This window comes from Diadema antillarum, unplaced genomic scaffold (genome assembly GCF_040938485.1).
Source record: "Diadema antillarum isolate AM-2024a unplaced genomic scaffold, OU_Dant_1.0 seq00001373_RagTag, whole genome shotgun sequence".
NCBI lineage: Eukaryota > Metazoa > Echinodermata > Echinoidea > Diadematoida > Diadematidae > Diadema > Diadema antillarum.
Window position 1 is genome coordinate 1,228,644 of NW_027272134.1, and position 16,647 is coordinate 1,245,290.

Here is a 16,647-nt window from a genome sequence, read left to right on the forward strand (position 1 = left end):
GTATTGTGTACAGTTTTGTTAGGTTTCTTGCGTGGAGAACTTACACAAATCTGTACATGAGGGACCAAGGAGCTTAGCTTGGTGATCATACACACGAGTCAATTTTCATCCATTTCATCTAAGTCAATATAGTAAAATATGAAGTGAGAACATTCAGGATAGGGATTTCAACATCTTTGAATTCTGTGAAGGGGCATAGATCCAGTGATATTGGCCTCATAAATGAACTGTAAGTACATGAACATTGCACATTCAGTGCAGCAGTTGTAGCTGTTTATTCAGCACTAACAGCGGTGCAATGGGTCTCTAGTTAGCCGGAGCTAGCGGGGCAGGGTGCTAGGTATAGGACTAAGGAGCAATAAGGTGACAGTAAGGACCTTCAAACAAAGCTCCTTGGTTACAGTAGCCTCCTACCTGAAGCTGCACAGTTTCGGTCTCGAAGCTGAGGTACATGTATGTTTGACTGTTGATCATTATCATCTAATAAACTATTATGATTTGAAACTTCGCATGTTCAATGTAGGTTTATCATAAAGCAAATGACTACAGTGATAGTTCAATTCTGTTTCCATGAGGAGCGTGCAAATAGAAGTCTATAGCATACTCGACGTGATGACAGGAATGGACATTCTGAAGACTGAAAATGTGGTCTAATAACCTCAACCTATGTGCAAATCAGCAAAATTTCACATCAGAGATATGACCAAGATCTGAAGGGGGGCAATTTAACAATTTAAAAGCTGATTTCAAAAAAGCCTAGTTAAAGTAGGGTTAATCATCCTTTCAAAAGAAATGCATCAGAAAGGTCAATAACCGAGCTCAATTTTTTTGCCCATTGTATTGAATTGCACTTTTGTTCCGATTTCACACTGACTTTCAAATAAAATGGAAAATTTAAAGAACTCTTAGAATATACAAAAGAGATGCACGCTTCCATTTACAATTGACTAATTTCACTCGTGAAATACAGTAAACGTTGCACAAGGTGACCTTCAAATCAAGTCCAATAGGTCTGCATGTAAGTCAATGCAATAGACATTATGTACGATGTGTCATTTCCTCGTACAGAAAAAGTCAAATCTTCTCTTTAAATTGAATAGATTTCTGTGATCCCAAGAAATGGATCGAGGCGTGGAGTTACTCGTATAATATCATTTGTTGAAAAATAATTACTGCTGCATACTCCATAGAAACATCAGTTGAAGTATTATCAGTTTTTTTCTCCAACATTTGTTTAGTCAAAGGAATAAGACTTCATTAAGCAAACCAACCAAAAACAGGTTAGAGGAGTTCAAATCTTAGACTTAACATGCTTATTGCTGATTATTGTGCATGCCATGTGCTCGTGTAAATCTGGCTTCTTATTCAAGAAATAAATCAAAACGTTATTTCACATGTCGTGAAAACAAATGAGAATCACAGGCAAATGTCAAGATTGCAAACATTCATCGCTTTCTCTTTCTACTCTGCAAAGGAGTAGAATCCACAGCAGTTTTTCGTTTTTGTGACTTCACATTAGCTTTTGCTGAGACTGCAATGCTTGAACCTGCTACATGCAGTGGCAGAATGTTTGAGCCAAACTGATGAACATCAGGGTTGTCAAACCGTCCTCCAACTCCTCGCTGACGACTGAAGTACTCTTCCAAAGGATCTTGGCTGAATTTTTCTGAAAGAACAAACTCCACACCATCCTCCAAGAGAAGCTCCTTGGCAAGTTGAACAAATGAGCGCACTGTGGTATTAACAAGACACACACACAAAAAAAAAATGTGAAAACACTCTGAAAGAAATGTTTATGGCAAAATAAAAGGGAAGAAAGAGCATATGATCATGGATGTTGTATTGACTAAGAGTAATAAACCTGTAAAAAAAAAAAAAAAAAAACACAAAGTACAAAATATCTTGATAAGTTCATGCAATGAGCTTCTTTTTTAAGTTCCTTGGTTCATGCATGAAAGATAATACAAATCAATATACAAACCATGAAAAATCTCCAGAATTTAAATAACCACGCGAATATTAAGTGCAGGTAGAGAAGAAATGGGAATAAAACAAAACATGTGAGTTCTTTATTGCACCTAACATTAGAAAAATGCAATGTCTCTTATCCATACTTTTTCCTTTTCTTTTCATTTTTTTATGAAATAAGGAATAAACAAGAAATAGGAAATCATGTTTAGAACGTACATGTATTATAGTACATTTGCATGCATGTGTGTGTGTGTGTGTGTGTGTGTGCGTGCGTGTGTGTGTTTGCATTCAAATTTGTCTGTTCTTGAAGATAATGTTCTTATTTTGTTCTAAATTGAACATGGAATTTGTATCAATACTAGTAGTTAAAAGTAGTTCTGAGAATGTCTGCGCTAATGTGGCAATGTGCATGTGCTATGTCTATGGTGCAATATAGGTAGCCATCTCTGTCAACCTACCCTGAGACAAACACTCTCCCAGGCCCATCCCACCTCCATTGAACAAAACCTACAGCCAGTCGGGCACGCACAAACAAGCTCCGCCCACTTGGCCTGTCACTAAAATATTAAAGCAGCGATTGGTTGACCAAGGAGTTCTGGCTTGACATGGATAAAGTATGGATGTGCTGTGTGTATGGATAAAGTATATGGATCGATGTGCTGTGTGTATACATGTATACATGTGTATGTATTCGACATGCGTGCAGAGCGGTGCATGCTTACCTGCAGCGGGCCAGGGACGGGGTTCTTCGACATGCCGATTTTTTTGTTCTCTAAATGTAATGAGAATGCCAGACAAATCTTCTTCGGCTCAAGTGATGTAAACTACGTGTATTATGTACAAAAGGGACTGAATGTTTTACTTCGACACAGCCGAAATTCGACTCTCGTACTTCGGCTTATCCAAATATTTCTTAGAGAAAACACATAGGGAAAAATCGGGACTTCTTATTTTGCTTCGAGTTAAGTGATTTTCGACTCACTCGACGTCGACTTATCCGAGGTTTACTGTACGTTATAATCACCTGTTAATCTCAGGCCATCAAGAGTTGCTTTACTGAGACACAGCTTCTGGCGATCAGCTGCCTTAAGACCGGGGACAAGCATGCCTTCAGACTCCCACTCATCCAGTAAGCCAAGGAAGTCTTCCTCTAGCCACTAAAAGGAAATAAATTAGAAGGAAATCAGATTATTAGGAATTAACACAGTCTGAAGCTCCTTGATAATACTCATATTAAAAAAAAAAATAATAATTTATGCAAAAGCCTTTCCCCCTTATTTAAAAAAGGGGGGGGGGGTGCAGCAGAAATTTTTCTTGTAGCTTAATGTTGGCCTAATGGAACACTGAGGTCTAGTTTCATCTGCTGAGGTCAATTAAAATGTGTACTTGCACATGTATACCAGACTCCCTTTTGTCTTGAAGGGTTAACAACAAATGTGTCTAAATCTCCCAATTTTAACTTCTTCATTGTTCATCTACAAGTACATCACAACATACCACAGAGCTTAAAACTGTTTTAAGCTCCTTGAACATACCAACAATCTCCAGTCATCCACAGATTTGTAAGGGGCAAGAGCTGGATTTCGGGATTTGATGTGCTGGGAGATGTTCGACACATTCATGCAGTCAAAGAACTGGTTGAAATATTCTATGAATGTGATGGTGCTGGATGTCTCCAATGGTTTACTGCTTTGCTGTTGTTGCATCTTCAGAGCACTAGCCATAGATGTGCTGAGAACCTGTAAATAGAAAAAAAAGTTCAGATACATTCATGAACATTCCACTATTTCTACAGACCCTGTGTGAAACAATTGGTGTGGGGTGTATGTGTGCAGGTGTATGTGTTTTGATATCGATTATCTAAAGATAAGAGTCTTACATGTACTATTAATGGTAGATTATTTGAACCAAGGAGCTTAATTGTAGATTATCTGAACCAAGGAGCTTAAAACAGACGACTACTGTTTGAACATAAATGCATGTTCTATAATTGAATACTTTGGAAAAATAAAAAAGCACTCAAAATAAAGCTATGATTTCACATAAATAGGACAAAAACACAGAAATCAATGAAATTAGATTACATGCACAATTTAAGTTATTATAAGTACACATATTTTTAAATGCTTCAAGAGAAAACTAATCCACATTAACAAGGAGCTTGTTTGAAACTCCTTGACATTTCTGAATTTTGCTATTAACCCATAGAGGTACATGGCTTTGCACGGGTATAAATCAATCAGCTTTTTTACTTGAAATCCAATTTTGATGAGATTTTCAGCATTATGCTTTTTTTATTTTTTTATTTTTTTATTCAAATCAACTTTTTGCTGGGGTGGACTTCCCCTTTAAGAGAAACTGCAAAAGTGTCTCCTCTGTGGGTTAATGGATGTAGTGACAACCTTGCTTTGCTGCTATATGATGTTTACAGCAATTACATAATATTCTTACCTGTGCAGCAAGGGAAACTCGCATGCGTGATGAAGGAGTCAGGTTAAGATGTTCTGCGGTGATTTTGTTGAGCATTCGCAGTCCTTGTGCTGTACCATCTGGATTGATGTGCCCAGTGTCCCAAGCGTTGACATCAAGGATATGTCTCCAGGAAATTGGAGCACCTCTAAGCTACAGAGAATAACAAGTAATATTTAGAATTACCATCAAATGATCTTACACAAGAAACATAATGCTACACTAACAGAAATTGTCAAAGGAAATGATTTAGCACTATAATTAAGGACTAATAAGAGGCTACTTGGTGAATTGAAGTCTGAAACATTTTTTTTTTATAAAAAACAAACAAACATATATATATGAAAAAAAAACAAACATATATATATGATATACAAGAATTCTTAAATCTACATGAATATCAAAAGTAAGAAATGTAAGACCAAGAAGTACTTTAGAGACATTACCTACGTGTACGTGATAATCTGAATAACTTTTCTACTGACACAGCATCATTACTATTTTGTACTTAGAGGATGAATCAATTCGATAATTCCAAAACTATTTACCATCATATTTCTGGTGTTGTTATGGCTGCCAGAGTTTTCGAAGTTGTTTCTTGTTGTTTTGATCAGGTGAGGGACATCAGAGATAAAATATATCTTGTGGTCAGGGTTGAAGGGGTTTATTGTGAAGTGCTCTGAACTGCACAATTTGTAGAATTTCCTGTTTGTGGTGGCCCCATCTGACACAAATGCACGAACATGGAATCCTGCAAAATGCAGTCGCTCCACCCCCTCCCAGATAATGTGGTACAACTGATCGGCTGTCATGGCATCACATGGAAAAAAACCAACTGGAGTGTGAAGATTATGAAAGATCCCTCGGATCATGATGGTAAGTGCATGTGTTGCAATGTTCTGCGTAGTGTTGTCTTCTGCCTCTTTTCGATACTTCAAAAGTTCATTGTTAATGTCTCCAAGGTCTGTAAATCCGACCAGTTTACCTCTTGACGTGTAGACAAGGCCTGATTTCACCTTCATTTCATCAAAGACGACCGATACATTTTTCTGATGGGGTGGCAGAGACTCAATGTTTATGTCCTTCGCAATCTTGGAAAGGAAGTCTGAAGAGTATCCAGGGTTGATGTCAAAGCAGTGTGTGTAGTTGAAGAGTGTGTTTTTATGGGGAAGGTGGAGATACCCGGAAGACCGAAGAAGGTCATATGCAGCAGGGCTTTTGGAGTGAATTGCAATGCAGAGGCGGAGAATTGAAGGATGCCAACGCATCTGGCGGGGTGGCTTTGTGAAAAACTTCTGTTGTTCCTCCCACAGAAGCTTTGCAGGTGACCCTTCTGGGAAGTCGGCATTGTGGGCTTGAAAAATATCCTTGAATGACTTGCTCACTTTCTTATCGATGATTTCCCCTTCCTTTCGGATCATCTTGTGCAAGGACTTGCGTAGCCGCACTAAGTTCTCCCCCATGGCCTTCCTTTCCTTACTCATTTTTTCCAAGCGATTACGCATCTCCGTTTTTGACAAGTGAGCATGTGGCTTGAAGCTTGACGTACTCGCTGTTTCTTTCTCCTTCTTTAACCTTTTGCGAAGAATGCCAAGATCCGTCCTGTAGATGGTACAGGTACCGCACCGTCCAACATCACCTTTGAGGATGGGGCAACTGTTGTGTCTCAATGACACATTCAGAGAGTCATATTTACTCGGATGATGGTATACAGGACGGTTCATAACATCTTCTGGGCTAATATCACCAAAGTCTTCATTGCCTGGGCAGACATGTGACTTCATGATTGCTTCTAAAAACTCTAGAATCTGCGATGGAGACAAATTGGGCGGAAAATCTTTGAGAATGTCAATTCCCGGATCTATTACCTTGCCATAGTGGCGAACCCTCCAACTTCCGTCACAATTAATGATGCAGCATTTCTCCGACATGCCTTCATCATCCAACTCGACAATGATCACCTTCCCCTCTCTCTGATTGAACACCATCTTTCCTTGGAGCACATCCTGCGCATTCATCACTGCATCTAGAATGCCACCATCTTCCTCTTCATGCGAAACACAATATTTGCAGTCCGGTGCATGAGGCTCAAAATCAGGAACAACAATGCTGATACTTGCAGTTTGCCTCTTTCGTTGCTTCTCACGCCATCTCGATAACTTCTTCGAGCAAAGCCCACAAACCGAAGGAGGATGAATATCATCAATGTCGAGAGAAACATCGATGTCAAGAGCCCTTTTGATAACAGCAGACCATGTTGACTTTGCTTGGTGTCGCTTATTTGGCAATGTGATACCATCGCTACCACACAATCTACAGATGTCCTGAAGTTTTTCCTTGTGTCTGTCCTTGTCGTCTAAAAAAACAATAATAACAATAACAACAACGATAATAATAACAGTAATAATAATTTTAAAAAAATAATTCTATAATAATTCGGTGATACTTAATCACATCAGTTTTCTAAAGCTCTATGAAGCTGAATATAATGTACACAACAAAATCACATATATTTGTTTTAAAAAAATCTTTTATGTGTCATGTTGTTTAATAGTATTTTATAAATTCACATGATAAAGTAAACCTAATATAATAAGAAAAATAACTGAATGAAATGAACATATAAAATTTCACATTTACACTTTGGTCACTATTCAATTATTTTTCAATAATCTAAAGCAAAACAAGCAACAAAATACTGGTTCAAGTGAAACATGATGTAGCTCACAGGATATTGACTGAAATTATGCATGGGATCAGCGCACGGGATAGCCATTAAATTTACAAAGTTAGAGCGTCGATTCGGGTAAACATGCAGTCATTTGTACATCCACAAGAAGATTAAGATCGAGAACCTTGTCGGACTACAGTACGCCTGCTTGTACTTTGTTTTTAATGTTCTGAATGGAAGCTATGAACATGTAAATTCCAGACCATGCGCCACATAGGCAGGCTGGAGGATTCAACTACCGATGTCATCTCAGTGACACTTTTGTACAGTCCCATATATAAGACTTTGAGTGATAAAAAAAGCTACTTTTAAATAGACGCTACGTAAACATCACACCAAAATGACTCACAAATATCACTTCTTCAACGATTATTTTCAATTGCAACAACATAAAACATGAAAAAAATGTATGACCTACGGATAATTTTCCATAACTCGAGGAATACGAAACACAAGAGTGGAAAAAAAAGCTGAAAATCTCGGCCAACAAGCATTCGAAACTCGGCTTTCCTGAAGTTGGCCGCTGCTGGCCGCAGTGCAGATGAAAGCGTTTGTAAAGACGAGACTTCGATCTTCAAATTCATATATTGCGCATCATGTGGATATTTGCGGAATTTTACTTATCATAATCATAACTTAGCTAATTAGATATTCATAAAAACACATGATAACATCATAACTCACCCATTTTTTGTCCGATTTTCGTGATTTTTTTTGGAGAACGAAGAGAAAAGCCAGCAGAGTCGATTGAACATAAATGCGCATGCGCATGGGATACCCCTACACACTGCGCAAGCATCGACATGCTACAGCTCCCCAGCCCACATCATGCTAACACGGTCGAGTGAGCAAACACTACAGCACCGAGCGGCATCATACCTCTCGGATAAAGGAAGGGGAAATGGGACCCAGGGGACCAAGGGGACCGTGTTATCAGTGAAATATCTTTACTTTCTCCTCGCGCACTAATCCGCTGGCATGCTGTGCATTTTTTCCTGCTCCGGCGTTGTATCTCCATGTGTTTGAAGCTCCTTGGTTTGATGTGATTGATGGAGAGTGTGCTGGTAATCTGTCAAGGAGGGAACACAAATCCTCACAGATGGGATCAGATCCAGTTTGACTTGATTGATGTGCACATCCAGGGGTTTGGGAGATTTTGTTCTTATTGGCCATATCTTCCATCACCCTGTCAGAGTTAGTATGCCTCCCTCCACCTATCCAGTCTCAGATCAGTTTGCAGAGAGGGGTCATTGAACACTTTCAAGCTCCATTAGTCATCACTTCTGCACCTTATTTTTTTTTTCCAGCTCATCTCTGAGAAGCGAAGGTATGAATACAGATGCCCACTATTTTCGTTGAATACCTGTGATGTTGGGATGATCTTTAACCCGTTGAGGACGAGTCCCAAGTATACTCGGGCAAGCGTCTATGGGAAATGCATTTTGTAGAAAAATCAAACCGTCCTCAACGGGTTAAGGAAGCTGACATTTTCAAATACCATGATATCATACAAAGAAAGCTCTCAAGAAGAACAGAAACAGATTCAAATCAAAGCAAATGACCACTTTCCATCTCCCACCCTTCCTACAAACTGAACATACTGTAAAAGGGGATATTTTTGCATGGCTAATTTTTCACGCTTGGCCGGGTAAGATGAGTTTTTTTTGTGTGTTTAATTCCGCAGAATGGAGGCATCAACTACTGGAACATATGGTAAACAATAATATTTGTGTGCATTTATTTTTGCGCTAGTTTCAGCTGCAGGAAATGTGCAAAAATGTCAACACCGGAATAATTTTCACTTTTACAGTAATACCCTCCCCCTCCCCCCCCCCCCCCTTACACAGACGTTCAGTACCAGCACCTTTCAAATGTTTTCATTGAGTATGAAAAAGTGTCCAGAAACAAACTACGCGTGTATGCTGTCGGTTCCAATTCCTGAATTGTGCTATCATCATGATTTATGCATCGAAAAAGAAATGTAATATCGGTCTTTAACTGCACCATGACTGCCATGTCTACCATGTGGTTATTGTGTCAAAAATATATTTGATAACACCGCACTGGATGTATATCCTGTAGAAAAGGTGTTGCTATACGTATATCTAAATGTTCATTACTATATAGCAGCACTACAGTTGTCATTCATGTTTTGAAATTGCCATATATTTGCAATTCCATAACAACTTCACCATTTTTGTGCTGTTATTGAGTGTATCAAAATGTGACAATTTCAAGAAACAAATTAGTTCAGTGTTATACATATATTTTGACTTTATTTCTGTGTGATTAGGCCCAGAAAACATTTTGCAGGATAACTTCATTACCAATAACCACTAGCTACTATTCAATGAAACATTATATTCAAAGGCATGATTTACCATTTGCAGATGAAACAAAACCCCAGCATTAGTGCTCTAACCCGTTAAGGACGAGTCCTCAGTATACTCGGGCAGGTGTCTATGGGAAATGCTTGTTGTAGCAAAATCAGTCCATCCTCAACGGGTTGAAATATTTCTAAAATGTGAGTTAGGGATAGAAATGACCAATGTAAAAAATTGAACCAGTATAATCAATGTTAAGTATTGGTAGATATACAAAATGTGAACAATAGATATGATAAAATTGTTTCCAGACTATAAACCATCTACAGTTACGGTTTTATGAGAAAAAATAGTGATATCTCCTTATATTTTAGACTTTATTGCAAAAATTTTATATGGTAGGATGTTTTGTGATACAACTGACCTACAGATATGCATCAAAAGTGATATCTTGAACATTTTTTAAAGCACTGCTCTCAAAGGTAAACCGGACCTTTAATCTGCAATCAGCAGACATTGAAGGGCATGTATCTGTCTGTATGAATGTTTTCTTGGTTTGATCTTTTTATATACAATTAAAGAGAAAAAACAATCTCAGTCTGATAACTTTTGTCAAAAACAAATCTCCCAAAAAGCCCAGTTTTGATATTTATGATGTAAAGAGAACAGCACATGATTTTAATTCCAATGGTGTTATTGGTATAATGTTTACAATGATAAAGTTCTACCTTTAAATGATGGTAATGAAAATAAAGTTAATATGAAGACTGTCATGACTCTGATGCCATCAACATAGAAGAATATTAGTAGAATCAGTAATATGTCATTTTGTGTGACCAAATATGACAGCTATAATGAGGAATTTCATTGTGTCTTTGTTAGTGGTACGATGAATTCGATTTTGCATCTTTCATAATCATATTATCATGTAGCATGCTTTGTCAGCACAAATACTGCTTCCCTTCCACAGAAGTCATGAATGATCTGACTAAAATTCTTGCATGTCTTAGACTCAGCACTACAAATAAACTTACAATGTACCTTTAAATGATTGTCAAATTCTTCTTCTTTTATTTTTGCCAGATATACTGTCAGCCAGATATACATTGTATACTGTCAGATATACTGTCAGCGTGTAACGTGTGTGTGTGTTTGTGTGATATTAGTGCAAAATTTAAACTGTCTTTTTTTTTCTGATGAGGGTAATTTTGTTTTAACGCGCTAATGGCTTATGACACTCCAGATTGAGCCAAGTCTGAACATTGAGCATACTATATTAATAGACACTCTCCCCTTGAAGGGTCGTGATGTGCCGAAGCAGGTGTGTTTTCAATTTTCAGCGTTATTGAAGAGACATGGCAAGACAATGTATTCATGAAACAATTAAGAAGTCTTAAAGGGTATATGACTGTAAACTACACTAGTATGTATGTCATTCATCATCCCAGATGAAGAAAATTATTAAGAAAAATTGCATTTTCACCTCATACTTTTCCGTCTTCATTCTTTGAATGCTGTATCATGCAGCAAAGACAGTGTTATTACTTACGAATGAAAGTGCTATTCATATGTTAATATTCATTTCGACACGTCTAAGGTGCTTCAGTGAGAGTATTGGAGAATACTGTAAAACATGATATATTCGCGGCATGAAATTTTTGCAAATTGGAGCCGATGGCCTTTTTCGTGGCATGAAATTTTCGCAAATTGCCGCTGGCGTTCAATGCATATAATGTAGACAAGAACTTTCGCGTGCATTAATAATTTCGCGAAACTTGCCGCTCGCGAAATTCGCGAAATTAAAATGCACGCGAATATTCCTCGTTTTACAGTAACTTTTTATTTATATCGCCTGTACTGACTAGCACTTGGAAATCTGGGGGGCGTTTCATCTACGAGTTCGTCGGAGGTTTTCATCGACAAATTTGATATCAGCCAATCATACGCAAGGATTTCAGTAGCTTTTAACAGTTGTCGGTGTAAATCACGGACAAAAAGTTTCATGAAACGGTCCCCAGTATAGTAATATTCAAGAAAGGAACCCAAATGACAATCCAGCAGCAATATGATTCACATCAAAACAAATGTGTGTTTTTTATGACCAACATAGATTGTGTTTTCAAAAATTTCGCATTTTAACCAGAAGCTTCATTCATCAGCACTGTGCTGAATGTCCCTGTGTGCTGTGTGGTAAAGCGAGGGATGGGATCAAGACGAGATAAAAGGCAGAGAAGCTGACAGGATTAGATCTTAGGGATAAGCAACAGGTTCGAGCATAGCAGCAAATCCGCATTGTGGACGTGAGCTCATTAATCATTCCACAGCTTCCAATGGTTATGAATTATGGCATTCCCTTGAGGCTTTGGCAAAGGACAGCAAGTGTTCCGTGAAGAGAGGATTCATGCTTTTTTATGCCAGCGTTTATTTGTTACATGCTGTGTGTGTTGGGCATACATGGGAAGGAGGCTGTTTTTCTGTCTGTCTGTTGTTTGTTTGTTTGTTTGTGTGTGTGTGGGGGGGGGGGGGGAGGGAAGATTGAGTCTCAGGCTGAATTTGCCTTCATCTTTGTGTTTTTTAAGTGTTTTTTTTTCCAAACAGAAAACATTCTTCACTTTATCATGTGTATGAGGATATGTAGGCATATATCATATTCAATTAAACACTGATACCCCTTTTATACTGGGCAAGACTTTTAGCTGAAGCGAGCTAACTTTAGCTCGGGCTATGTCGTTTTATACTGCCATTCTCGACCACCCAAGGTTACGTGCGAGACCAGACCTATCTCCCCCCCCCCCCCCCATTAGCCTACTGTCCTTCCCTCGAGCGTGAAAATTCAGTGACAGTTTTCATGCTTACTTACGAGTACAATAAGGTGTACGAATTCAGTTCCGTTGTTACTCGCGAAATTCAACCAATCATCGGCATATATATAGTGTATATGTACTGAGCTGGTCTATTTTTTTCTAATGATTTAATTACGTCGTTCGCTAGTTCAAAGAGTTCATTGAGAGTTTTATCAAACAGCGAACAGTGACAGCGTAAACTACTATTGATACACCAATGTGCTGCGTAATACACAGCACGCCAGTAACGCCCAGTATAAAAGGGGTAATAGATGATTACAAATATGTATTAAAGTGATTGATTTATTTGAATCTATTTCAACTATATTTCTACAACAAACAAAGAAACAAATATAGCTGAAGTACAATGATTATTGCAATACAATGGCATTTTGTTTTTCACGAGGTAAAAAAATAATTTTGTCAATGATTTCTCAAGTTAGGCCACATGAAAGAAATGTTTTTATTGTGATTTTAGAAGCCTTATCTTGAAGGGAAAATGAAAGACAGGAGATGAAACAGAAGGGAGACAAAAACAAATCTAGAGAAGGAAGCTTCCAAGAATATTTGATGCATTCCAGCGCTGAAATTGTGCAAGGATTTATGAAGCGCTTTTACATCTGATTGCCAACAGATGAATATTGTCTATAAGCTAAATTGTATTTGACAGAGGCAAATAATATCTGAATAAAATTCTTTGGAATTTAGGAAGGTTTCCATTGATGAAGTCTGAAGATAGCAGAAAATACTCACAGCTCCCAATTCAAAAGCCTCTGTAGCATTTTGTGAGTGCTCAAAAATTTAGTCTTATTTCAGTATCATGTTTTTGAAACTGTTTCTGGAAGCATACACTTCCATTTTGAAACAGCGAGTTTTCCTTACAAGTGTGAGTAAATCAAAGTAATGAGACAGATTTAAAAGGATCAACAATTCTTGAAAAATCTGTGAGGGTCTTGCTTCATTCGTAAAGCATGCATTAGCTGTCAAATTATGTTTTATCACATTATGAGTCTACCCTTATCGATGACATGGTTTTCCCCGCATTGACTTCTCGATGCAAGTTTGTGCCAATATCATTTTGATCATTACTAGCTCGATTCCCTTGTTGCATGTCTGCATATTTTGACATTGAGCCCAGAGAACAATGACAATGCATTAATAACAGCCACAAATTGCATCGATTGCTCTCCACAGACTTTGCAATGCAATTGTCAACCTGCCTCTGTCGATAAGTGGCATTAACATTGGCAACTTTGTCACGATTCAAGCACTTCTTGGCATCATCAGGCACCAGGTATTAAGGCCTGTTCACACATGTGCAGTTTCATCATAGAAAGTCAGCTTTCTTTCAGCAGCTGTTTCACAAGATTTTAGCTTGTTTAGAATGTGAAAAATGGATGTGTGTCTTCTTAAGATATAACCATGTGATCATTTTTTTTAAATAAACTTGTTCAAATGCTTGTATATAAATAAATTGATGATATATTGGCGTTACAAATGCTTGCCCATAAAAGTCCTTCCATTTTTACTCTAGGTTCTGCATGAAAGACAGGTCCACGTCAAACAGATATTCATGCTTTCATATACATGTACTGTCCATTTAAGATTTTAGTGGAAGAAGGCAGGGTACTGTCAATGAAGATAGGCTACTTGTAGTCAGATGCAGAAGTTGCACAAAAAACATACCCAAACCATTACACAGGCCAATCCAATGTGAATGGTGGAGACCTATTGATTCAGGAATGAATTGTATCAGGGATACCTTTCTCCCAGGGAAAGCCTGAATGGAAGACTTCTTTCAGCCTTCTCATCATTTGAGGAGTAAAAGGATGTAGAATTGATCAATTTTTCTGTTTTGAGCATTGCTTTTACAACCTTCTGGCACTCACCAGATGGTTTCAAGGGGGGTCATTAGTGTTTGTTTAGATATTTTATCATAGTGAGTTGCAAAATTGCACAGGCCTGCATCATAATGTGATTGATGTTGCTTGACACCCGAACAGCATTAGGGCAGACAGGACCCCAAATCGACTTCCTGTCGTTTAAATTAGATTAATGGATAACCCTTGGCGCTGGGCTACCAGGCTTGAGTCGCTGAATTGGAAACGTCATCAGATGATAGTGAACTTGAGCCAATATCCCTGCGCAAATTGCAAATGTAAATATGTGTCTCTGCACTTCTGTGTGTTAGGATACCGCACAGAGGGCAAAATTGAGTGACCATATATTTTCAGAGAGATTCTCACCAACCATATGCTTTAAAGATAATAGCATTCAGTGCCATTTTGTGCTCCAGAAGTTTAAAGGGATGGTACAGTATTGGTGGGGATGAGAATTGGGCTTTTAATGTTTTGCGAGATACCAAGAAAACACTTAGAGCATACCATTTTAAGAGGAATTCAAAGTTTATTTGATGAAAATCGGGTTTGGAATGACTGAAACATCCAAAAACAAAGTAAAACAAAGCGATCGTAATAAAGTGTGGGTCCCACACTTTATTAGAATCGCTCTTTTTTGGATATCTCAGCCATTTAAAAACCAATTTTCATCAAATAAACGTTGAATTCCTCATAGAATTACATGCTCTTTCATATTTCATAAGAGTTTTCTCATTATCTCACCAAAAAATGTTAGAAACCTGGAATTAGGTCTCAACCAAAACTATACAATCCCTTTAAGTTGGGCAGCATTGATATACGAGATGAAAACTGGAGTACTTAGGAAGCTTACATTGCCATATTCTACCTGATGACATGGCGAGATGCTTCATTTAGTCAGGCTGATTTGATATCCATATCATGCTGACATGTCAAGATCTGTAACTTACCGTGTTGACTTATCAACATCTTTTAGTCGACATGGCGATATATATCATCTTGAATACCAAATTGACTCCTACAAAAATGCATGACGACATGGCAACATAATTCATGTTGCCAAGAGGACTTTCCTTAAAGTTTATGTCATCATGACTACATGAACTATCTTGCCAAGTCAACTTCCCAAAAAGTGTATATCATCATGGATGCCACCATGTCAACATGATACTTTTTATGAAGTCGACTTGGCAAGATGATTTATATCGCCATGACGATATGAATTGTGTGAGAAGTTGACTTGGAAAGTTAAGACATACATACATACCTACATACATTCAAATACATACAATGTACAAATACATCCAAAAATTGTAAAGCCTTCTGGGGTCGTGTGGATTCGACGATAATTTGAATTGTAATTGTAATTACAATTGTAATTTGGTATTGCAATTACATTTCTTGATCCGTATGAAAATGGCCTCAGCCTCTTCCTGTCACAGTCTCTATCCGTCCATGCAATCTTTTTTTTTTACTATCTCACCCTTTTCCTCATCCACACCACCCCTTTTTCTTGGGTTCCTCCGTATTTGATCATTTTCTCGCTTCTGTCTGTCCATGTTATTATCTCCTTGCTTTTGTCATCTCTCTGTACTTTTAAAGGGTGTGTACAGTTCTGGTCGAGGTGTAGATTTACCTTTTAACATTTTGCGAGATATTCAGAAACCACTCTGTAAGATGTAAGGGGGAATGCAGTTCTAAGGGGCATCAAAAGTTTATTCGATGAAAATCGGTTTTGAAATGGCTGAGATATCCAAAAACGAGGTGAAACAAAGAGATTCTAATAAAGTTGTTGCATGTCGCCTTTTATTATTAGCACTTTTTTGGATATCTCAGCCATTTGAAAACCAATTTTCATCAAATAAACGTTGAATCCTTCTTAGAATTACATGCTCTTTCATATTTCATAGGAGGCTTTTCATTATCTCACTTAGGAAATGTTCAAAACATGAATCCCTACCTCAACCAGTACTGTACAGTCCTTTTAACCCTTTTTTATCCATTCCTATCCCTCCGTAACACTCCCTCTGTATCCCTTCATGTTTTTCTTTCTTTTTCCAACCTTTCTCATAATTCCTCATTCCTTCCTTTGTCACCCTCTTTTGATCTTAGTCTCACATTAGCTATATTTCTCCTGCATTTTCTGTTATTCTTGTGACCGAACTGATTTTGCTTGTGCACTATTTTGAATGAGTCACAGGTGGAGGAATTTACAATAAGTGTAGCAAATTCTTTTTGTAGCTTGTTTGTAAAAAAACAAAAAACATCAAAACAAGCTAGAAAACCAATACACTAACCTATGCTCTAAATCTTGACCTGTTCTATATGAAGGCAACAATTACTATCTATCTACTGGTCAACTTTGCTATTTCAGAGGGCTAGTACATTCAAATTATCAGTACTTTTTACAGCCTTTGATATGGCAGAAAAAG

At 37.8% G+C, this 16,647-nt stretch overlaps 2 protein-coding genes across 2 annotated transcripts in view; one reads left to right on the top strand and one right to left on the bottom strand.

The window, feature by feature from the left end:
• LOC139708801 (DNA repair and recombination protein RAD54B-like) overlaps nucleotides 1–16,647 on the top strand; it is a 291,148-nt gene that overhangs the window by 120,218 nt on the left and 154,283 nt on the right. The window lies entirely within an intron of this gene.
• On the bottom strand, nucleotides 1,446–7,859 carry LOC139708785 (uncharacterized). Its single transcript, XM_071620734.1, has 6 exons — nucleotides 7,856–7,859; nucleotides 4,989–6,796; nucleotides 4,423–4,593; nucleotides 3,507–3,710; nucleotides 2,996–3,128; nucleotides 1,446–1,732 (listed from the first exon to the last, which is right to left on the bottom strand). The coding sequence occupies exons 1-6, from the start codon at nucleotides 7,857–7,859 to the stop codon at nucleotides 1,446–1,448; spliced, it is 2,607 nt and encodes an 868-aa protein (XP_071476835.1).

Bases quoted from the DNA above. Each gene is read 5' to 3' on its own strand.
- LOC139708785 (XM_071620734.1), bottom strand. The intron at 4,594-4,988 runs GTAAATAGTTTT...TATTCTCTGTAG, and splicing joins ACAACACCAGAAATATGATG to CTTAGAGGTGCTCCAATTTC. The intron at 3,129-3,506 runs GTATGTTCAAGG...ATTTCCTTTTAG, and splicing joins TGGATGACTGGAGATTGTTG to TGGCTAGAGGAAGACTTCCT.